Consider the following 24,349-nt stretch of genomic DNA (forward strand, 5'->3'; position numbering starts at 1 on the left):
TGCCACCTTGCTGGCACAGCTCTCTGCTGGCCTCCCATACCAGCCCCGCAGGACACCCCTGAAGGGCCGTCCCATCTCCGGGCTCCCAAGGGGTCAGTTGAAGTCTGTTGAGATAGAGCATGTCCTCTGCTTGGACTCTTGGGGACTTTTTACCTGCACAGGAGAGTTGCTTTTGGAAACATCTGAATGTCAGAAATTTATTTTAACTTTGTGTCTGAAAAACCTAGAGGTAACAACCTAGAGGGGTGGGATGGAGAGGGAGGCGAGAGGGATGTTCAAGTAGGAGGGGACGTGGGTGAACCTATGACTGATTCATGGTGATGATTGGTAGAAACCAAGGTAATACTGTAAAGCAATTATCCTTCAATTAGAAATAAATAAATTTAATAAAAAGAAAAGAACATTGATAACCAGCAAGGACCTGCTATATAGCACAGGAAACCCTGCTCAATGTTATGTGGCAGCTTGAATGGGAGGAGAGTCTGGGGGAGAATGGATACATGTGTATGTATGGCAGAGTCCTTTTGCTATGCACCTGAAATATTATAACACTGTTAACTAGCTATACTCCAATATATAATAAAAAGTTAAAAAAATTTTAGTAGATTAAATAGAAAAGAAAGAGGGAGTGCTGTGTGCACTGATATGGCTGCAGTCATGTGTATATGTATGTGCACATGTATGTATAATGCACATGTATATGCACATGTGTGTATGAGCATGTGCATGCATACGCATTCGCATGCATGCACATATGCACATGTGTATGTGTATTTATGTGCAAGTGTGCACGTGTGAGGATGTGTGCATATATGTGTATCTGTGTGTATGACAGTGTGCATGAATGTACACTTGCATACATATATGTATGCACATGTATATATGTATGTGAGCATGCACATGTGTGCATGCATGTGCAACTATGTATGCACGAGTACCTCCATGTGTGCACAGTATGTATATGCATGTCTATGTATGTGTACATATGTGTATATGAGAGTGTGTGCATGCGTATATGTTGGCATGAGTGCATATATGCACATGTGTATATATGTGTGAGTATACACATGTGTATGTGTGGTGTGCGGGTATGTGTGTATATGAGCATATGCATATGAGCATACATGCACACACAGCGTGTATGTGCATGTGTGTATGTATATGTGAGGGCATGAGTATGTTTGCATGCATGTATGTGCATGTATGTCTGTATATATGTTATGTGAGGATGTGTATATGCATATGTTCACATATGTATATGTATATGCTTGCGTGTGCATGTGTGTGCCTGTATGTATATATATGTATATGTGAGGGCGTGCATGTGCATATGTTTGCATGTGTGTATGTAAGTGCATGTGCGTGTGTCTTGTGAGTGGTGGTGTGTGTTCTCTCCAAGCACCAGCGTGTTTGTGTGGTAGCACATGGTGGTGCCCTGGGTGGTGTTCTCACTGGTCTGTCAGCCACGGTCACCTCCAGGTGGGACAAAGCTGAGACTTCACCCTATACTTTGTATTTTTCATATTATTTCACTTTTTCATGAAAGAGTGAATCGCTTTTATAATAAAAGATGAAGGTTTTGCATCTTGAAAGTTAATGTGTACACAGCAAGCTAGATGGAGTGGGGAGGGCACCGGGTGAGGACCAGGTTCAGACGCCCTCTGCAGCCATCCTACTCCATCCAGGGTCCACTTCTCTCCCCAGAGAGCTGAGCTCACATTCCTTGAGGACTGAAGGGGGTTAGGGTGGTGGACATCTAGAGTCATGGCCCAGCTGGACCCCGTGCAGCTGCCCACACACTCCCACCCCCACCCCCATCCCCACCCCCACCCTGAGCATCCTTGGCTGTGGCAGGCAACTCCCTTTAAGTTTCTTTGTAGCTTTGCTGGGGATCCCTGAGGGTGCTGAGAGTAGAACGAGGGCCCCTGTGCCTCTCTTTACTCCAAAGAGGGTAGCAGAGGTGGGACTGAGGGACCCAGGTGGTCAGGAAGACAGTGTCCAGGTGCTGGCCCCCACCCCTGGCCAAAGCCAGACCGCAGGCTGAGAACTGGCAACCTCATCCGATGAATGAGGCCTGGAAGGTGAAGGCTGCTGCTGGCTGGGCACATGTGCGAGCACATGCATGTGTGTGGTGGGGGTGCACATGTGCGGTGGGGGGCCCTCCCAGCTGGAGTGCAGTCCCTTCTCGGCCCCTCACTCTGCCACTCCTTCCCTGACCAGCCCTCCGCCTTCCCCTTCTCCCATTCTCTCCTTCATCAATTCAGCCTGGACACGGTTTCCATGGTGTTCTGATAGAAATTGGAATTCAAATCATAATTGTGGGAAGCGGTGGGGGACATGTGGGAGGAGGGAGGGGATGGGAGGAAGGAGAGGGTGGGAGGAGGAAGAGGGTTGGGAGGAGTCAGGGGGGTGGAGAAGAGCTTCTCCTGTGTTCCAGCAGCCAGCCACCGGATGCTTTTTTCTTTCTTCAAATGTATTTCAAAATGTATGGAATTCTCTCCCAGGCCCTCCTCCTGTTGCCTAGCGACAGCGATGGGGCCAGAGGTGCCTTCCTGTAGGAGAGTGGATTCCTCCCCCTTCCCTGTGCTGGAACAGGGACCATAGCTCAGAAAACCTGCAGGAGGCAGGGAGTGGCTTGACCAGAGCTCTGGCCCTGTGGCACAGTGGTATCAAGGGTTTGGGACTGCTACCACTGACCCTAAATTTCTCTCCTCATGACTGGCCTGAAATTCCACTGTTAGAGTTTTATTCCTTTGGCTATTCTTGTAAAATGTCAGCATACCTATTGGAGCTTGCCAGGAGAGTGGGCATCCTGAGACTTCCCTGCTGATGGGGCGGATGGCTTATAAGCACAGAGGACTTGAAGCTCACACTCAGCCCCATGTCCCTTTGGATGGGGAGGCTTTGAGGAAACCAGGCTCATGGGGGCAGCTGACAAGTGAATGAACGAATGAAGGGGAGTGTGGGGAAGACTGCTGACCGAGGAGAGAGAAGGGAAAGACAGAGGCTGGCAATCTGGAAAGATGCTTTCCATGTTGCCCCTCCCCTCCCCATGTTGGGGTCCCCAGGGACTCTGCTGCTGCTATGAGATGAAGGCAGATCAGGGGAAGAGGAGAGGGCAGGAGGGGACACCCTGCTTCAGGAGCCCTTCTGTTGGAGGATGGCTCTGGCTGTGTCCAAGGACAGGTGAGTGCCCCTCCCTAACCCGGCCCCCACCTGCTGGCCCCCAGGGAGGAGCCAGGCTGGTTAGAGGGGCCATGGAGACTGAGGTCAAAGAGTCACAGGGCCCCGCACCCCCTTGGGTGGGCCTCGCCTGTGCTCAGACCCCAGATCAGGACACTGGGTGGCAGGTGTCGCTGCATAGCCAATGTGGACCCAGGTCTCCACGTTCAGGCCCCATGGGACCTTGTGCTCAGGAGAGGCCCCTCACAGGCTGCTGCTGAAAGCTCTGGGGGCAGGTGGGACCTGAGCTGGAGGTCCTTGCCCCCAGACCCCCAGCTCTGGGAAACGGGACCAAAGCACGTTTTTTTTTTTGGTAAAAGGGCCAGCAGAGGCTGTCGCTGACACAGTCACTGTCTGATGAGTGAGTGAATGGCTGCCGGCAGGTCCGTGGGGCCCCTCTCCCATGTGGGGGTGCATCACGGGCCCACAGGCTCCTTTACTTCTTTATTGAGGGGGTGTCCCAGTCACTGCAGGACATTAGGGTGGTTGGGCAGTGCACACTGTGGGGTTTCGCCATCACTGGTTACCAGGCTTATGGACACTGGACCCTGCGAAGGGACATGGACAGCACACAGAGCCGGCCTCTGGCATTCCACGGTGACCTGACCAGGAGCTGGGGTGGTTCAGGAGGGTGTCTGACAGGGCATGGACCCGGGTCCCCACTGACGTGAAGTGGGCAGACAGTAAGGTGGGCTCAGAGCTCAGTGGCAGGCCCTGCCCGTGTGCCCCCAGGAGGGTCTGGGTGGCGGGCGTCTCATCTCATTCCACATCCTCTCCACCCTTACCTCGGTGAACCATCCTTCCATTGTCCAAGCTTGGTCCTCCAGAGCCATCACGCTCAGCTCTGGCCGAGTGGGTGGAGTCACCATGCCCACTACTCAGACAGGGAAACCAGGGCTTGGGGAATTGCAGTGTGTGCATGGTCCAGGGAGGCCAGAAGTGTCTAAGGGTCTGTCAGAAAGAGTCCAGGTCCTCTGCCTGAAGCCAGCACCTGGGACCAGACTGTCTTTGCTGAACTCCAATGCCCACTTGCTGAGCAGGGCAGGGGCTCCCCTACCCCTGTCCAGATGTTACACCCACGTGGGAGCTCTGGGCTGGCCTTGTCCTCTGCGCTGATGGCCACTGTGTCACGGCAGGGCTGCCTGGCATGGGGACCAGCTATGGGCTGACTCTCCTGGCCTGGTTCTTGCTGAACAGCTTGAGGGAGGATTTGGGAGGGTCAAGTGACCCCCGATCAATAGCAGAGCCCAGATCTGACATGCCTGTGGACCCTGCAGCATGTGACGTGCCGTTTCTGTGGATGGAGGCTGAGACCAGACCAGGAGCAGCTCTCAGATCCTGAGTCAGTGCCACCCATGTGGTTGTCTGCCCGTCTGACCGTCGGTCTGACTGTCTCCCTTCTGGGCCAATGTGTTCCAGGCCCAGGGAGGACTTGCTTTAAAAGGTCTATGTTTCACCTCCGGTCCCTTGGCCACTCCTAGTCCGGCTGGTCCAGAGCAGCTCCCCCCGGGGCCACCTTCCTCTGGCTCAGGGCACCTTCCTGGGGCCGGGCCATCCTGTCTGGGACCGGCTCCCAGAGACCAAGGAGGCGCCTGCTGTCCTGGGCATCTGAGCTGGGGCCAGGCATGACGGACGAGTCTCGGTCTCTGCCTGGCTGCCGGCCAGCAGGCAGCTTGTACCCGTGGCTCCTCCTCTTCACCTGTGGCTCCAGGGCTGGCATCTCTTGGAGACATGGTCGACCCTCCTCCACCTCGAGTGTCCACCCTGAAGCAGCTTGGAGCCAGGCTGCAGGAGCTCAGCTGGACAGCAGAAATGAGAGTGCGTGGGGATGTCCCTGTCCTGGACTGGGCCACCAGGACCCCACAGACCTGGCCTTGCTTCTGCAGAGTCAGAATGGAGAACTGGGAGGCTGAGCTGCCCGAGATGTCCCTGCAGGGCTTTGCTGCCTTGGCCAGGGGAGGACAGGCGAGGATGGGAGGCCCAGGGCTGGGCAATGGTAGGCTGACCCCAGCCCTCTGGTGGCATCAAAACTTCCTGTGACAACACTTTGAAGGGGGTGTCGAATGCCTGCTGCACAAGGAGCTGACTTGGTCTTGAGCTGACTGGAGGTATAACACAGGCCCTCGGCAGCACCAGGCCAGTGGTGGTCCTGCCGGCTGGGCTCGTCTCAGCGCCAGCTCTTGGGGTCACTGTCCTCCAATGTCAACTGGGTTGCCCAACGGCCTGCCTTGATCTACCCCTTTCATTTTTTTCTCCCTAAACATCCATTAGTTTGAGAACAAAGAAGACTGCCTATCACCCAACACAAATTTCTCCTCATTAAAGGCCATTTTTAGATCTGGGAGGAGAGCAATCTCTCTTGCTTTCAAAGAGGAGAGGAGGGAGGTGATGGGAAGAGAGGATAAACTGAAAAGAAGTGGGGCCTCTGGGATATGGGTGCCGGGTCCTGGACCTTGGAAGCCTGGGAGCAGGCCCTGGGATGACTCCCTCCAGCTCCCAGGTGCTGGGTAGATGGGGGTGGAGGCTGAGAGACCCCATCCTGGTCCCCTGCCAGCTCCCTCCCAGCCTGCCCGGTGCTAGTACAATGTCTCCCGGGTGACGTTGCTGGAGAAGGTGTGGTTGCTGGACACACTGTTGGCCTTCCTCGAGAAGGCTGGCCCCCTCCTCCTGCGCCCCCCCACGGGACAGAGACAAGCCAGGGTGGACAGGAAGATCTGGCGGAAGTTGGCGGAGACGAGGTTGTAGAGGATGGGGTTGATGGTGGAGCTGACGTAGAAGAGGGCGTTGGTCAGCATGTAGAAGTAGTGATAGAAGTCGTAGAGGAACCTGGGGGGAGAGGGCACTCAGGCCGGTGGGCCCAGACACACAGGGCGGCCCTGGCCAGTGTGGGGATGTTTCATAATAACCTCCAGGACTCTGGTTTCTCTTGAGAGGTTGTTCTGTATACACTCCTGCCCAGCACCGGTCAGCTGAGCTGCGGCCCCCCTCCCAAGGTAGGGTGTGCAGCTTACCTTGGCCACAGTCTCCACTTTCCCCTGCTGCCCTGTGGGTGCGCCCTTCCTGTGCAAGATCCCAGGCCCCCCAGGGCTGCCAGGCTCAGCTGGGGCCTGGCGTTAATGGAACATCCAGGGTAGGAGCCCCTCCACACAGCTCAGACAGTTGTGCACCTCGACTTGCTTGCCTCCATGCACAGGGACCTCACTCCCTCACCTGGCAGCCCTGAATCTCAGAAACCCTGTGTTTGGGACTATGCTCCACTCCCTGCACCTTCTCCTCAATCAGCCTAGCTGTGCCCTCCCCAGTGGCTCCCTGTCACTTGGAAGAGCCCATGATCCTTGACCTGGAGCCCTGCTCTGCAGAGGAGCTCACCCAGCAGGATTCAGACTGCTGTTGTGGGAAGGCCAGTTCCCAAACATCACAGCATGGGCGTGATGTTCTTGGAGCCCCAGGTCCTCCTGGTGGATGACTCCTCCAGGTTTACAGGGACCCTGACGGTTGCCATCTCTCTACCCACAGTCAGCAGGGCCAGCCCTTCCTTTCGCTCTCCAGACTCCCCCAAACCTACTGACCGTCTTAGGACCTGCTTTCCTTTTCTGAAGCAGCTTCCAGGAGTGTCTGTCCCTCCACGGCCTTCTGTGCCCCCTGCCCCATCACAGCCATGCCCGAGCTCCTGCTGGGGGACACTGACTCCCACCCCTACCCTGAGCTGCCCCTCTCAGTGCCCCAGCCCCACCTGTTTTGGGGAGCATGCCCCCGACCTGAGCCTCACCCCCTCGGTCCCTGCCTCCTGTACTCACGGGGTCCACTGTTTGTCTGAAATGTAGCAGAACATGAGGCGTCGCACGTGGTAGGGCAGCCAGCAGACCACGAAGGCGATGACCACGGCACCTGAGACATGGAGACACTGACCTCAGGGAGCTGGAGGGAGAGGTCCTGTGTCCACGGATTGAAAGACTTAATACTGTTAAGATGACTGTGCTACCCAACAGATCTACAGATTCAGTGCAATTTCTGGGTAAGTCCTGATGACATTCTTTTGTAGAAGAACTCATTGGGAATTTCAATGGATGCTGAACAGCCAAAATAGTCTTGAGAAAGAACAATGCTGAAGGACTCATCCTTCCTGACTTCAAACTCCGCCCCCCCCCACCCCCGACAAAGCTACAGTCATCCAAATGGAGTGGTACGGGCATAAGAACAGACATATAGACCCATGGGCCAGAATGGATGGTCCAGAAATAAGCCCTTCCAGAAACTCTCAAATGATTTTCTATTGGATACCAAGATCAAGGGGGGAAGGACTCTTTTCAACAAATGCTCTGGGAAAACTAGATCCCCACATGCAAAAAATGAAGCTGGACCCTAATCTCACAACATCCACGAAAATTAACTCACAGTGGATCAGAGATCTAAACATAAGAGTTAAGAGTATAAAATTCCTAGAAGAAAAGATAGAACAAAATTTTCACAACAATGGATTTGAACATCACTTCTTGGTGATGGCACCAAAGACAACAAAGAAAAAAATAATTTGGATAAAAATTTAAAAACTGTGTATTAAAGGATACAATTGACAAAGCGGAAAGACAACCTACAGATGGGAAAAAATGTTCCCTTCACATCTGATAAGGGATTAATATCCTGGACATATGGAAAACTCAACAACAAAACTCAAGCAACCCAATTCACGAGTGGGCAGAGGACTTGAATAGACATTTCTCTCCAAGGAAGAGATACAAATATGCGATAAGCACATGAAAAGATGCTCAACACCACTGATCACCCAGGAAAAGCAAATCAAAACTACAATAAGATACTGCCTCATAGTCCAAGAGGATGACTATTATAAAAAATAGTAAAACCCCAGAAAATGGTAATTTGTGGGAGGATATGGAGAAACTAGAACTTTTGTACAATGTTGGTGGGAATGTAAATGGTGCAGCCACTTTAGAAAATAGTATGGCTGTTTAAAAATCTTTTCTAATTCAAAAAAATTAAACGTGAAATGACCCTGTGAAAGTACTGCGAAAGTGAAAGTCGCTCAGTTGTGTCCGACTCTTTGCAACCCGATGGACTATATGGTCCATGTAATTCTCCAGGCCAGAATACTGGAGTGGGTAGCTGTTCCCTCCTCCAAGGGATCTTCCCAACCCAGGGATCAAACCCAGGTCTCCAGCATTGCAAGAGGATTCTTTACCAGCTGAGCCACAAGGGAAGCCCAAGAATAGTGGAGTGGGGAGCCTATCCCTTCTCCAGTGGATCTTCCCGACCCAGGAATGACCATGTGATTCAGCAATTCTACTCCAGGGTGTGTGCGTGTGTGTGTATATATATAACTGAAAGCAGGAACTCAGATACCAGCACCTCATAGCACTGTTCACAGGAGCTAAAATCAACAGAGGATGCATAAACATGTGGTCCTTGCATACAGTGGAAGATTATTCAGCCTTAAAAAGAAAGGAAATTCTGGCACAGGCTACAAGGTGGATGAACCCTGAGGCTACCACATCATGTGAATAAACCAGTCACAAAATCCACAAACACTGTATGATTCCACTTATATGAGCTCCCTAGAGGAGTCAAATTCATAGAGAATGAAAGTAGAAGGTGGTTGTCAGGGGCTGGGGGAGTGGTGAGAGCTTGTTATTAACGGGAAGAGTTGCAGTTTTACAAGGCGGGAAGGGATGGTGATGATGGCCCCATAGTGATATGATTGTCTACACAGCTGCCAAACTGTGCACTTAAAATGGTCAAAATGGTAAATTTTACGCTGGGTATATTTTACCAGAATGAAAAGGAGAGCAATAAAAAGCCAACTGCTTGGGAAAACTTGGGGCTGACTATGCTGTCTTGGGGAAGAGAGAAGCGTGGTCCCTGAGATAATGTCATTGTCTTGGGGTTGTAGAAGGATCTGTGGGGGTCTTGGGTTTGGGGCCCACACCCTGACTACTGTCCTGACCCCACAGCCCCCGAGACCCACTCGGGGGTCTCCGGAGACCGCAGGCCTGGGGTGGAGAGGCCCTGATAAGGGAGCTGCCTGCTCGAAGCAGCAGAAAACACGGGTTGGAGGCACCAGGATTTCCAGAAAGCCTATCCGCACACAGCAGATAGAGATGCTGTGGCCTTGCCTGCTGGACACTGCCTGCTGGTCACTTGACACCAGGCTGCAGGGAGCCGAGCCAGGCCAAGGGCTAAACATGCCTGAAGTGACTCTCCCATCAGTTTCAGGACACAGATGAAGGCAGAGGTTATCGTATCTGGGAAATACTGGAGTAATAAATGAACAAAATGAATTTTACCTGTTTCTTTTTACTGTTTAAAAACATGGTTATTGGACCATTTAACATCTCATGTGGGGCCTGCGGGCATCATGCTCCTGTTGGGTAGAGCTGCTGGGACCTTTTCCTCTCAAGACTAGTGGCTGCAGATGGTGAGGGGCTAGCAGCCCGGGGCAGAGCGGGAGATGGGAGAGGGGCTGCTGGGGCCGGTGTAAGGTGGGGGTGGATGCTCTGGGGGGCTGAGTGGGCTGGGGCTGCCTCAGGAGAGTGGGGAGGGGTAGGTGGTTTTGAGGACCCTTCCTCATGATGCCATCTGCAGGCCCAGACCAGGCCAGGGACAGAGGGATGGAGGCTGGACCCTCACAGCTCACAGAAAAAAAGGGTCCACTCCACCTGACCCTCCAGGACTTCAGGATGCCCTGTTAGAACCTGTGAGGGGGGACGGTACCTCTGGCCTTTCCAGCTGGCCTAGCATGCTTGGGGACCCCAACTCTGCAGCCCCGGCTTTGTGAGCAAACTACTTGATTTGAAACCATGCGGAGGCTTGCTAATCGGTGAGTGGGAGGACGAGTGAGTAAATGAAGAGCAGCCTGATCCCCGGAGGAACTGGCACCCAAGCCTTGGCCTGGCACGCTCGGTTCCCCAGCTCTCTAGACCTCCCTGTTTGTGGTACCAAGCTCGCCCCCACACCCACCCCGAGGCCCAGAAGTTACGTACGTAAGACCCGGACGCCGTGGCGCAGGGCCTGGACCCGGCCGGGCTCGATGGACATGCTGAAGGAGCTGTGCTGGTCCCCGACGGTGCACACTTGGCCTGGCTCAGCAGCCTGGCGGACCATCACGGTCAGCTTGTTGGCGATGACGGTGTTCAGGAAGGAGATGACCACCATGGGGAACACGAAGGACATGAAGGTGTTGATCTGCGAGAGAGGGAGGAGAGTGGCTCTGAGACCTGGGTGGGGATGCGCCCTGGGGCCCACCTGCCTGCTGGCCCTCAGAGAGACAGAGGAGGGTGTCCCTGAGCCCCAGGCGGGGATGTGCCCTGGTGCTCGCCTGCCCACTGGTCCAGGTTCAGGGGCTGGAGGTGGGAGTTGCTGGGTCTGCCCATCTCCAGGCCAGCTCCGCCGGCTGGCTTGAGGGTCTGTGGACTCTGCCACCTCAGGGAGGCAGCAGCACAGGGCCCAGCCTGGAGCATCCTGGCTGTGGTGAGGGTCTAGGCTCTGTACTTCCAGGTCTGGACAAGGATGTGGCCCCGCCTGACCTCTCTTCAGCACGGCCCACCCAGCGTCCCTCATCCTGCATGTGGACAGCTCATATTAGGACACAAAGCAAGGACCCTGCCTACTGCCTCGTTCCCCACTGCCTCTCAGCACGTTGAAGAGCACTTCCTGTTGGCACCTCCATCTTCTGCCTCTCTTGGCCTCTGGGGAGACCGAGGTGCTGAGAGTCTTGCTGAAATCACCGGCTCAGACCTGAACTTGAGCCAGAGCCCAGCCCTTCGGCAATACTAGGCTGATCCACCTTCGCAGGCACCTGCTCAGCCCGAGAGGCTGTGGCCTCTCTGAGAAAGTACTGTTGTTCCCAATAGGGACACAAACCTCCAGGGGATGTGTGTGACCCTGACCAGTGATGGGGAACAGGTCTCCCACGGTCCTGAACCACCTCCCAGTGGTGGTGGTGGTTTAGTCGCTAAGTCATGCCCAACTCTTGCGATCCCATGGACTGTAGCCTGCCAGGCTCCTCTGTCCATGGGATTCTCCATGCAAGAATACTGGAGGGGGTTGCCATTTCCTTCTCCAGAGGATCTTCCCAACCCAGGGATCAAACTGGGGTCTCTTGCATTGCAGGCAGATTCCTTACCTTCTGAGCTATACGGGAAAAGGGGAATAACACCCTCTGGTGTAAAACTGCATTTGGCTCTGTCTTTTGAGTGCTCAGCCCCACCAAGCTTGGGGGACAGGTCTGGAGACTTGGACAATGAGGGGCTGGTGAAGCCGAGGGGCAGCTCTGGGCTGGGGGCTGGGTAGGGGTGCAGACCCAGGAGACAAATCAATTCCCATGAGTCACCACAGCCAGGTATAATTTAACAAAATGAATGTATCCAACACAGATTTTAAATGTCAAAACATTTGAAATACCACACCTTGCTGAGCACAGACAGTAAAACAGCCACATATGGGGGCTGCGAGCGATGGACGAAGGCCCAGGCTGGTGGGTTGCCGAGTCTGGTCTGAGGCCCCAGTGGATCCCTGAGTTGGAAGAAGGCCAGGCACTGACCTTGAGGTTCCAGGGTGGGGTGAAGGCCCCAGCACTGCAGCCCCCTAATAGAGGTTTGAGGAAGAGGCTTGGCCAGCAGGGGATTCCTGCTGGTGCAGAAAGAGGGGGTGCCTTCCCTAGGCTTCTCCTGCCCCTCCAGCCTGGACTGTGGTGGTGCCAGGGGTCTGCCTCATTTTGCCAGGGTTCCCAGCATGGATGGGGGCTCAGGCTTCACCCAGTTCTGCACTCTACACCCCACTTCTGGGAATAGGGGAGCAGCCCACTCCCAGCTACAAGCAAAGAGGAGTGAATCTGCTCAGCCCTGTGCAAGCCATCCAGGAAACACCGGAGGTGCAGCCACAGGAGAGACAGAAGGGGAAGGAGGAGCAGCCAGGCCTTTCCTTCCAGACAGAGACGCCCTGGTGTGGAGGGCCCAGCCTCAGCCTCATCTGTGTGTTTGTCCCAATGACACGTGAGACCATGTGGGCATAGAGAGGCAGACTCTAAAATTCAACTGGAAAAAACAATGTAAGAGTGGCCAGGACACTTTTGGAGGGAAGGATGGCAGGCCGGCAGGGAGGCCTTACTCACTATGGGAGCTCACTAACCAACACGGCACAAGATTTGTTTGGTGCAAATCACTCAGGGGAGCAAGAGAGGCCCAAAACGTTCCCAAGGAGGCAAACATGGTAGATGGTGGAGGTGGTGTCCAAGCAGCAGGGGAAGGTGGTGACAGGCCGCAGAGCTAGGGGTGGAAGCTCAGGGCCTGCTGCATCCACTGTCCCTTCCCAGGACCTCCCTCTGCTGCCCAGGAACCGCCCACCCCTCTGGATTCCTGAACAATGGGCACAGTCCATAAGGCCCAGGTGGGTCCTCTTTGGACAAATGCAGGGTGCATGCTCGCTTCTGTAGCAGTCATGCTTATCCTCTGAGAACGGCCCCAGACCTGATGCTCAGGAAAGAGATCTCACCTCAGGTTGAGGGTTGGGAGTCTGCTGAGTAGGAAACTGCTTTTGTGGCCATTGATACTGTTTTCTCACCTCTGAGGGAAGGACCTGCCTAACAGTGAAACTCCCACAACAGGGGAAAGGAAAGCACCCTGGGGACACTGAGCTCCCAGATCCAGCTCTGCCAGCAGTCATCCTTCTTGGACTTTCAGTCCTTCTTGTGCAAAATAAATATTCCTTTATTGCCCTTAAGACAATCTGAATGAGTTCCTGGAATGAGTACCCTGACTCACAGAGATCTTTCTTTCCCTCACACACACACACACACACACACACACACACATCAAGATCAAGCAAAGATTAGAACACAGAAATAAAAGCCACAAGTCTGCTAGAAGAAATTATGAAATTTTTGCTATCATGATATACTACTGGAATTTAAAAAAATAAAGTAGTTTAGGCACTGCTGGAAAATTCTGCTATAAAAGTTCAGTGGTGGGAAAAAATTCTCTCAGTCCCAGGAGAAATTGCTGTCCCACTGTATCCTCCAAACACTCCTGAGTCAGGCAGGACCACCAGGAAGCTGCAGGACCCCTGACCTGTCCACTGGTTAGCTTTGACCTCAGGCGGTCCCAGACGGGCATGTTGGTTTCAGCGTTCTCATCACTAACAGAGAGACAATGACAGTGCCAGGCTCAGGGCCAGAAGCAGAATTCATGCTGGGTTACCCAGGACTAGGGCTGCAGCCTGAGGTGAGAAGGAGTGGGGTGGGTGCTCTGAGGCACTGCCCGAGGACTCTGGGCCTGGTCTCTGCCCTCCAGTATCTGCAATTTTTTGAGAGACAGAGAGTGAAATGGTTAAACAATGACAAGAAAGTGGAACAGGACACAAGTCTATCTGGGAGGGGAGGCTGTCCCTGACCTGCCCACAAACAGGTCCAAGGTGCCAGTGGGAAGCACATGGCCTGGCGCAACCCCTGGCCCTCCACAGCCCAGGGTCCTCAAGCCAAGACAACTCCTCTGCCACCCTCTTCAAGGCTGTTGTCCTGTGCACTCTTTCTCTGAGGAGCCATAGCTGGTTTTGTGCCGCCTGTCTCCCCTTAATTGATTCCATTGTGTTTAGTAAAGAGCCGGCCTCTGGACTCCCAAGCTTCACAGCTCAGCAAGCAGCCCATGGTGAGTGGGAAGGTGCAAAACACTGCTCAGGGTGTTGGCAAAACCCAGCAGCTTGTGCAGCAGCTTCTGAGGCTGTGGAGGGCGAGGGAGGTGGAGAGAAGGGACTTCCTGTCTGAACTTCCACTGTGGAGCCACTGGGATGACCTCTTTGGGTGGGCAGAGGTCACTCCCAGCAGGCGACCAGCCCAGTTGGGCCCAGGGTTTAGGGACCACCTCCTTCTAACCTCAGGGAAAAAACACTCCTCACCCAGCAAATGCTGAAAGTCCCCTCCCTTTGTGCATGTGTCCTTGTTAAGTTGCTTTAGTTGTATCCTACTTGTGTGACTCTATGGACCGCAGTCTGCCAGGCTCCTCTGTCCATGGGATTCTCCAGGCAAGAATACTGGGGTGGGTTGCTTTGCCTTCCTTCAGGAAAAAGTGAAAGTGAAGTCACTCAGTCATGTGTCAACTCTTCGCGACCCCAAGGACTGTAGCCTACCAGGCTCCTGTGCCCATGGGATTTTCCAGGCAAGGGTAATGGAGTGGGTTGCCATTTCCTTCTCCAGGGGATCTTCCTGACCCAGGGATCAAACCCGGGTCTCCCACATTGTAGGCAATCGCTTTACCATCTGAGCCAAACTCATGGGTCAAACCCATGTCTTCTGCGTTGCAGGCAGATTCTTTACCACTAGCACCACCTGGGAAGCCCTCCCCTCCCCTTTGCCACTACCAAAGGCAGAACAGTGATGTAAGTCACTCCAGGGTCATTGTGTGTCCCCATCACTCATCACAGACTTGCTCAGAAAGCAAGAACCCAGAACATCTTCAACACCCACTGCCTGGGCTTCTTGATGAGTTATGATGTATCCGCACCACAGGGCGCTGTCAAGACAGAGAATGACCGACAGGGAGGGCCAACGTCATGGTTTAGTGAGGAGAGCAGGAACAGAGCAGCTGGTTTCTCTGTGGAGTAAGAGGCCAGCTCTACACCAGACAGCTCCCTGGAGAGAAGCCTGACAGAGGCCGACCCAGGGAGAGGCTGGGAGCTGGGGGCTCTCGGCACGTCCTCTTGACCTTAAATGAAATTAATGAATGGAATGAATGCGCATCCTGTGACAGCTGCCCAGGTCCTATACCCATGGTGACACGCCAACCACACACCCCTCTTGCCTCCCTGGGGTGGGGTGTTGTAGGTGGCGGGGACCAGATCTCAGCCCATCCACTCTCACATCAGGGTCAGGACACTGGGTCTGGGGTGGCAGAAAGGTCCTTCCAGGTGACACAACCCAGAATCTCCTGGGGCTGACACCATCCGAGGTGACTGCCCTCTATCATCCCTCATCTCAGTGGCCCCCAGATACTCCAGACATTGCTGGGACCACTCCAAGAGGGTGCACGGTCCACAGCAGACAAGAGTCTGGGAGAGAAGACAGACCAACATTGAAGCCCACTGCTCTGTGGGTCAGGTCAGTGCCAACCACAGAGCAGAGCATCTGAGCCTCCCCCAGCATTGCCTGCACTACTGAGGCACCAAGTTAGTCATCTTAGTGCCTGGAAGGGCAACCTGGAGAGGGGGCTCCATAGATTGGGTGCACCTTGGGCTTAGCTTGACTGCCCGGCCACTGGTCTTGCTCTTCACGGTGCAGTCCCTCACCATTAGGTGGTTCCAGTACCAGAATTTGGCTCAGTATAAAAGAGGACATTCTAAGTCCCTCTAACTTCCACTTTCTAGATGATACACATCATAACCCTTGATAGATGCTTTCCACCAGCCAGACCCATGCTTAGTGCCGTGTACAGGTCACCTTGTGGAGTATGCATGGAGAAGCTACTCTCATTTTACAGAAGACAAAGCCCAGACCCAATGTGACCTGCATCCTGGCGCTCACCTCCATCGTGGGGCTGGTCTGTGAGCAGAGAGTAAGTGAACAGAGCACTCACTGGTTGTGGGCAAGCGGAGGGACCTCATCCTCCTCTGTAAAGCCTCAGGGGGGGACATGCCCCACCTCAGATTCCCAGAGAGGACACTTTGGGTAACTGCAGAAATTTGAGCACACCTTCTAGTGCAAAGGCCGTGACTCCTTTCAGGACTGAACCTCCATCCATCACTCTCTCTTTCTTTGGTCTCCCGTCTGCTCCACCCTGGTTCTCATGCTCATCTTCTGGCTTGGAATTTCTGGGAGAGGGTGGACCAAGGTCACCAGCGACTCAGAGTGGACAGAATGCTCCAGAGAGCCTCGGAGTTCAGCACCATGGACAGTGCCCACTGCCTGGCCTGGTGGGGAGAGAGACTGGAGAGATTGGGGTGGGGAGGGCCTCGGTGGGGGGAGTAGGGCCAGCTGGGGGCAGGGGCCATCAGGAACACTCCACACTGTCCTCACTGCTCCTAGACTCTTTGTGGCCTCTGATGAGGGGCAGGTGAGCAGCCTGTAACCCCTACAGGAGCCTCGCCAAGTGCCCCACTGCCTATGCAGGCAGCAGCTGTCTGTGTGAGTCTTTCTCCTCTTGAGTGCTGGAGCCACGGAGACATGCTACCTCCCCCCGACCCCCCGCCCCTCCTGGGTAGTCACATCCTGTCTGCTCCCGGCCGTGATGCAGTGCTGGCACCAGCCTGGCTCCAGGAGACCCTCAATTGGATTAGGGAAATGGCCTCTCACCACCCCTGCCCCTCCACCCTTGCTGGGTCAGCCGTGCTCATCCTTGAGGAGAGAGGAGGGGACTCCTGCCCTCAGCAGCACACAGGCCAGGTGCTGGGGCCTGGACTTGGCTGTGAGCTGGTGGGGGCTCATTCATCACTCTGGGTGTGGAAGCTGGGGTGGCAAGTCACATTCCAGTGATTCCAGCCCCTCTCAAAACTGCTTCAAAATCATCTGTGGGCTGGAGGCCTATTTGTCATGTTTTCAAACACCTCTTGGCTAAAAAGCCCATGAGAATATTCAGACCAGTGGGGTGTCTGCTGATTAGCCACTGACAGGGCTGTAAAAGTCCTTGACCAGGACAGGCGCAGGGCAGGGGGTGGAGGTCTAACCCTGGGCCTGGCTCCCACCTCTGTGCATGTGGGCAGGAAGGCATCTTGGTGGTCACCTGGGCACCTACATGGAATCATGGTCTTATCCCAACCCATACCTCACACCACAATGGCAACAAAGTCTGCCTTGCAGGGCAACTCCTGGACAGTAAGAACTGGCTGCTGTTACCCCACTATCCATACATGAGCTCCTATGGTCATCGCTAAGCCTCCTGTTTGTGTTTTCCTGCTGTGTGGGACCACAACTTGACTCAGGATTACCAGCAGTGCCGACTCTACACCTGTTTTGGAGGTTCCGTGTGCACCTTGAAGGAACTTAGCCATCAGAGAATGCTCTCAGCTCCGGGCCAGGAAAACCTGGGGGCCTGGTCTTAATTGAGAGCCTCTAGGGCCAGGGGATGTGGGGAGTGGATTTCTGGGGAACTGAGCAAACTCCCCAGCTGTGCTGGAAAATGAGTCCTGTAGGACTGGGCACTGCTGTGCTGTCGGGACCGGCGTCCAAGCTAGTGTCAGCGTATTCCAGGAAGGGATTACCAGGAGTGGTGTCCCCGCTGCAGCATGACTGTCCCTCACCCTGTCCTCCACCTCCAGGGCCGGTGGGAGTGGCCCTACCTTGAGTTCACTGACAGCTGATTCTCCAGCCCCACAATTTTTAATGTTTTCTGGCCATGTAATTGTGTGGGCAGCTCAGCAAATATCCTGTTCCTTCCCAATTTCAAATTACCGTCCACTGACGTGTGGTCACTGTGCTCCCTGTGGACATCAGGCCCTGAACTCTGAGTCTCGGCTCCTCTCAATAGAATTAGAGCTCTGTCCTTGCTTAGGGCAATCTGATTACGGTGGACTTGGAGCCAAGTGGCCAGTGTCAGGGAGGGGGCTTGAGAGCTGCCATCCACGTTCCCCCAGACCCCACTCAACCAGCATTTGGTTCTAGTTTTCTCCCAAGCTGACCAACCCCTGGGCATGGGGGGCACCCTGTGCTCTGGGCTTGACCCTGGGAAATGACACAGGGGTTCCCTCAGCCAGGCCTCCTGGGGCTTCCACCTGGATGGCTGTGATGAGGAGGGAGGGTGCCTTAGAAGTGACAGTGGGGTCCTGCACTCCCAATCCACTCAGCCCCAACCAGTGTGGGTGGGCCTGGCTGACCTGCACTCTAGGACAACATCCATCAGTGAAGTGAGAGGGAACACCTCGGGGGGCTGGCCGGCATCCCTAAGTTCCTTCCCCCACACCCGTATCTGTTGAAGACCTTTCTTCCTCCACCCCCAGGAGAGCCCTGGCTCCGTGACCACATGGGGTCCACTGCGCTATCCTCCTCATGGCCATGCAGGGCCCTCTGGAACAGGGAACAGGCTTGGCTTTTGTGTGTTGTGGGTGGCCCAAGCACGCGTGGCTCTCCGTCCTTTGCATGTGTGTAGGGGGGGATCCTGAAGGGTGATTTCTGTTTATAGAAGCAGAGCAAAGAGCAGAGCCACCCAGGCTGGGGCTGGGTCCGGCAACCCAAGCACGTGCCCTTCTCAGACTGGACCTGCCTCCTGCCTATAACCACAGGGTGGCTGGTCCACCTGGAAGACCAGGGGATGGAGGCAGCCCAGGCTGGTCCCCAGCAGCAGAAGGACCCTGCGTGACCCAGGGCCTGGGTGCCTGGAGCACTATTGACAGTCTGGGCCTGGGGGCTGGGGTCGGAGTGGGTGCTGATTGGTGCCCAGGGGAGCTTCGCTATCCTGAGCGCCAGGCCAGCAGCTCACAGGGACTGTGTGAGGCTTACTGATGCCCCGCTCAAGGCTCATCAGCCCTTTCTTTCCTCGCAGGAACTTGAGGTGGCTGTGGCTCAGACTATTACCTGGAGACACACCCTGGGCAGCTGGCTACCTCCCAGCCCAGGGGCCATGGATGGAGGAGCAGGGACAGGCTCTGTGTCTCTTCTGGAATGTTCCGGCACCTTCCTTTGTTTACCTTAAGTTCCCCTCCTCAACCTTTCACAGGCCCTTACCCCCCAAGCTCTGATAAGAAGTCCTGTGAAGACAGGGGGATGTGGTGGGAATGCTGGACAGGGGTCATTTGTGTCATTTGACTGGGCTGTCTGACCCCAGAACTTGGGGACTGTTTTTTAAATTTCTTTATAGACTCTGGTCCTAGGGACAGGTTGCCAGAAGCTGGCTGGCCAGGAGGGGACTGGTTTTATAAAGGTAACTTGATACCACCTGTGATGTCCCACCCTTCCAGTCATATTACACAGAAAGAGGGGTGGGCAGAAGGGTGGGGCTCTTTTGCCTGTATTTCCTATGAACCAGCAAATCTAACCTGTGGGTCTGACTTGAAAAACCAGCAGCATGTAATTAAAACTTGACAGAGGAGAGCTGGCTGCTGAATGAGCTTAAGTGACTGTGAAATCAACCGTGAGGGGCCCACGCAGGTGAGCCCAGGTTGAGATGAGCGCCCAGCGTCCTGCAAGGGGTCCATGCTGCGACGATGTCTGAGTGGTCCTCCCTCGAGCCCCCAGACACCAGTCAAACTTCAGTGGGCGTATTGAGCATGTGTGTCTGTATGTCTATGCGTGTCTATACAAATATATGTGTGTGTGAGCTGCATGTGTGCACAGCTGTCTTCCATATCTGGTCCTGTTTAGCCCTTTGGTGCAACCAAGTGGGACACTCTAAGGCCTTCCTGAAAGGGTTAGTTGCTCAGTCATGTCTGACTCTTTGTGAACCTATGGACTGCAGCCTGCCAGACTCCTCTTTCCATGGGATTCTCCAGGCAAGAATACTGGAGTTGGCTGCCATTTCCTCTTCCAGGGATCTTTCCTATTCTGTGATTGAACCCTTATCTCCTGCATTGGCAGGTGGATTATTTACCACTGAGCCACCAGGGAAGCCTTCTTGAGGCAACCCCCTCACATCCTCTGCTTTAGCTCATCTCTGAAGCACCAGATAATAGTATCTGATGCACGTTCCCGAGTTGTGGCACAGATGCTGAAAGCAGATGAAGACGGCAACTACTTGAGGACCTTGTGCTCATAGCCCCCAAGCCTCCTGGAGCTGGAGGACTGATAACCTGAACCCCAGTGGCCCCGCTCCTGCACCTCCCCACAACCAATCAGAGAACTGTGCAGGAGCTGATCACACACCCTGCGATGCCCACCCCTCCTCTCAGCCAGCCTTTAAAATGCTCCCCTGAAACCCATCAGAGAGTTCAGGCTTTTTCAGCACCAGCTGCCCTGGACTCTGGGTTTGGTGCCAACAGTAAACCCTGTGCTTTCCTTGTCACTGGACTGGCTTTACTGTGCGTGGGCGAGGGTACCAATGTGGTTTGGTGACGTTGGCTCACAAAGACCCAGGTGGTGACTTCAATGACAGAAATGCCTCATGACTGAGGCCTTGGCCTCCCCCTATGTGGCCTCTGAGAAGGCCATCAGGTTCCAGCTGTCCAGCTGCTGCACCCCAGATCCTAAGCAGACCCCACACCCCCCAATCCATGTCACCACTGAGGGGACATGTTTCTAAGCAAACTTCCGCTCAGCCAACATGGGCCTCAGCAGTCACTGCTCCCTGGTTTCTGTGGAGGGAGGAGAACAATCTGGGTGATATTCAGCAGTTTCTGAAAATCAGACTCTGATCAAGAGGGCTGTTGAACATGGAGTCCAAATTTGGTGTTTAGACCAGACGCCTTTGAAGAAAGCTCTGAGCCAGAAATGGGCTTTGACCAGAGCCTCGGCTCCCTGGACACGTGTCCCCTGACCCCCGGGGAAGTGGTCTGCAGCCTCAGCCTCATGGGCCACGATGGAGTAAACAGCCCTCTCTTGCCTGTACATTCATTATTTTATGTCTTTTACCCTCAGTTCAGCCTCACATTAATTAATGGGGGAACAGGACAACAGCCTTGAAGGGGATGGCAGAGGCGTTTTCTTGGCTTGGCATGAGGACCCTGGGCTGCAGGGAGTCAGGGGCTGGGCCAGGCCATGTGCTTCCCATTGGCACCTTACACCTGTTTGTGGGCAGGTTGGGGACAGCCTCCCCTCCCAGACAGACTTGTATCCTGTTCCACTTTCTTGTCATTGTTTAACCATTTCACTTTCTGTCCCTCACAAAATTACAAATGCTGGAGGGCAGAGACCAGGCCCGGAGTCCTCACGCAGTGCCTCAGAGTGCCCACTCCACCTCCCACCTCCAGGTTGCAGCCCTGCACAGCCCTACACAGAGGGGTAACTGCTTTGGACTGAACATGTGTCCCTCAGTCCAACCGCTGAATCCCAACCCCCAAGGCAATGTGTTGGGAGGTGATGAGGTCACAAGGGTGGAGCCCCATGATGAGCTTAGAGGCCCCAGGGAGACCCTGCCCTCCCACTCATGTGAGGACAGCAAAAGGACATGATCTTTTTTTTCCTTTTCTCTTTCTTCTTCTGTTTTTTTCTTCTATTTTATAATTTTAATTTTCTTAAACCTATTATATATATTTCTACATTTATTCCTTTGTTTGACTTTCCTACTATTACTTTCCCCTTGCAGTTAATCTTCAGTGTATATGAATCTTCTTCATCTACCTCTATTTAACTTTGCATATCTATTCTTTCTTTCTTTCCTTTCCTCTCAACATATTTGTTAGTTTTGTTTTCGTTGCTTTATTCCCCACTTGACACCTTGCTTTAGTTTTGTTTTCCAGTTTGTGTTTTAGTTAGTTTTGTTCCTAACTGGTAAACATAATTTTTGATTTCTTTTGTTCACTGGGTCAGTCTATTGTACTTTATTTTTATTGGACTGTTTTGATTTTGCTCATGGGTGTATATGTATATGTGTATATTCCATTATTTTAATTATTATTTGCCTGGTTTTGTAACTGCAATTTGTCTGGGGTTCATCTTTGGTTTCCTGTTTTTGCATATCTGTTTTAATCTCACTTAATGCCATAACAAACCACTTGTGGAATCTTTGTTCCTGACCAAGCCCTGAGATTTTGGAGGGGGAGCACTGACTCTCAGACCCTAGACTACCAGAGAAATAATCCTAAGGGATATCAAGTAGTGAGAACTCACACAAAGGAAATCATTGTAATATAAGACCAGGCACCACCCAACCACCAATAGCACCCTGTGTAGGATGCCTCATTTAATCAACAAGCAAAACAAAAATAAAAACCCGATCATCAGCAGACAGGGTTACCACCTCCCTCAGCCTTGCCCATGAGAGGAAAAACAAGCAAACAAACAAACAAAAACTCAGCACAAATCTCACCCTATATGAAGCTCACACAAACCACTGGACCAACCTTAGAGGGGAGAAACCAAAAGGAAGAAAGAATTCAACCTTGAAGCCTGGGAAAAGGAGACCTCAAACACAATAAGCTAAAAAAAAAGAAAAAGAAAAATGAAAAGGCAGAGAAATACTACACAAATGAAGGAACAAACTAGAAACACAGAAGTCCAAATAAATGGAGAGGAAATAGGCAAACTACTTGAAAAAGAATTCAGAATAATGTAGTAAAGATGATCAAAAACCTTGAAAGCAAAATGGAGAAAATGCAAGAATCAATTAACAGAGACTTAGAAGAATTAAAGAATAAACATACAGAGACAAACAACACAATTACTGAAATTAAAAATACTCTAGAAGGAATCAATAGCAGAATATCTGAAGCAGAAGAATGAATCAGTGAGCTGGAAGATAAAATGGTGGAAACAACTTCGGAAGAGCAGAATAAAGTAAAAAGAATGGAAAAACACAATAGTTTTAGAGATCTCTGGGATAATATCAAATGTACCAACATTCCAATAATAGGGGTCCCAGAAGAAGAAGAGAAAAAGAAATGGTATGAGAAAATGTTTGAAGAGATTATAGTTGAAAATTTCCTCAACATGGAAAAGGAAATAGTCAATCAAGTCCAAAAGGCACAAAGGGTCCCATACAGGATAAACCCAAGGAGAAACATGCCAAGACGCATACTAATCAAACTAACAAAGACAACACAAAGAAAGAATGTTGAAAGCAGCAAGGGAAAAGCAACAAGTAACATACAAGGGAAACCCCATACGCTCAACAGCTGATCTTTCAGCAGAAACTCTGCAGGCCAGAAGGGAATGGCAAGATATACTTAAAGTACTGAAAGGGAAAAATCTACAACCAAGATTACTGAACCTAGCAAGGATCTCATTCAAAACTGATGGAGAAATCAAAAGCTTTTCAGATAAGCTAAAGTTAAGAGAATTCAATACTACCAAACCAGATTTACAATAAATATTAAATAGACTTATGTAGTCAAGAAATACGAGAGGAAAAAGATCTACAAAATCAACCCCAAACAATTAAGAAAATGCAATAGGAACATATATATCAAGAATTACTTTAAATGTAAATGGATTAAATGTTCCAACCAAAAGACACAGACTAGCTGAATGGATACAAAAACAAGACCCATATATATGCTGTCTGTAAGAAACCCACTTGAGACCTTAAGACACATATAGACTGAAAGTGAGAGGATGGAAAAATATATTCCATGCAAATGGGAAGTAAAAGAAGGCTGGAGTAGCAATCCTCATATCAGATAAAATAGACCTTAAAATAAAGAAGATTACAAGAGATAAGGAAGGAGACTACATAATGATCAAGGGATCAATCCAAGAGAACGACATAACAATTGTAAACATCTATGCACCCAACATAGGAGCACATCAATACATAAGACAAACACTAATAGACATAAAAGGAGAAATTGACAGTAGCACAATAATAGTAGGAGACTTTAACACCCCTCTCACACCAATGGACAGATCATCAAAACAGAAAATTAATAAGTCTTAAATGATACATTAGATGAGATAGATCTCATTGATATCTTCAGGACATTCCATCCAAACGCAGAAGAATACACCTTCTCAAGTGCACATGGAACATTCTCCAGGATAGACCACATCTTGGGTCACAAATCAAATCTCAGTAAATTTAAGAAAATTGACATCATATCAAGCATCTTCTTTGACCACAACGCTATGAGACTAGATATCAATTACAAGAAGAAAAAAAACTGTAAGAAACACAAACACATGGAGATTAAACAACATGTTTCTAAATAACCAACAGGTTACTGAAGAAATCAAAAGGGAAATCAAAAAATTTCTAGAAACAAATGACAATGAAAACATGACAACTCAAAACCTATGGGATGCAGCTAAAGCATTTCTAAGAGGAAAGTTTATAGCAATACAATCCTACCTCAAGAAACAAGAAAAACATCGAATAGACAGCCTATCTTTACACCTAAAACAACTGAAAAAGAAGGAAAAAAAACCCCCCAAATTAGTAGAAGGAAAGAAATGATAAAGATCCGAGCAGAAAGACATGAAAAAGAAACAAAAGATACAATAGTAAAGATTAATAAAACTAAAAGCTGGTTCTTTGAGAAGATAAACAAAATTGACAAACCAGACTCATCAAGGAAAAAAGAGAGAAGAATCAAATCAACAAAATTAGAA

The 24,349-nt window shown here is 51.9% G+C and overlaps 1 protein-coding gene across 1 annotated transcript in view; it reads right to left on the reverse strand.

Moving 5' to 3' along the window:
- NTSR1 (neurotensin receptor 1 (high affinity)) overlaps window positions 3,266–24,349 on the reverse strand; it is a 48,113-nt gene continuing 27,029 nt past the window's right edge. Inside the window, exons 2-4 of the mRNA XM_005688283.3 lie at window positions 10,218–10,419; window positions 7,020–7,110; window positions 3,266–6,048 (exon numbers count right to left, since the gene is read on the reverse strand). Of these exons, the coding sequence (XP_005688340.2) occupies window positions 5,799–6,048; window positions 7,020–7,110; window positions 10,218–10,419 (543 nt within the window). The 3' untranslated portion in view covers window positions 3,266–5,798. The remainder of the gene's footprint in view (window positions 6,049–7,019; window positions 7,111–10,217; window positions 10,420–24,349) is intronic.

This window comes from Capra hircus, chromosome 13, assembly GCF_001704415.2.
Source record: "Capra hircus breed San Clemente chromosome 13, ASM170441v1, whole genome shotgun sequence".
In the NCBI taxonomy this organism is placed as follows: domain Eukaryota; kingdom Metazoa; phylum Chordata; class Mammalia; order Artiodactyla; family Bovidae; genus Capra; species Capra hircus.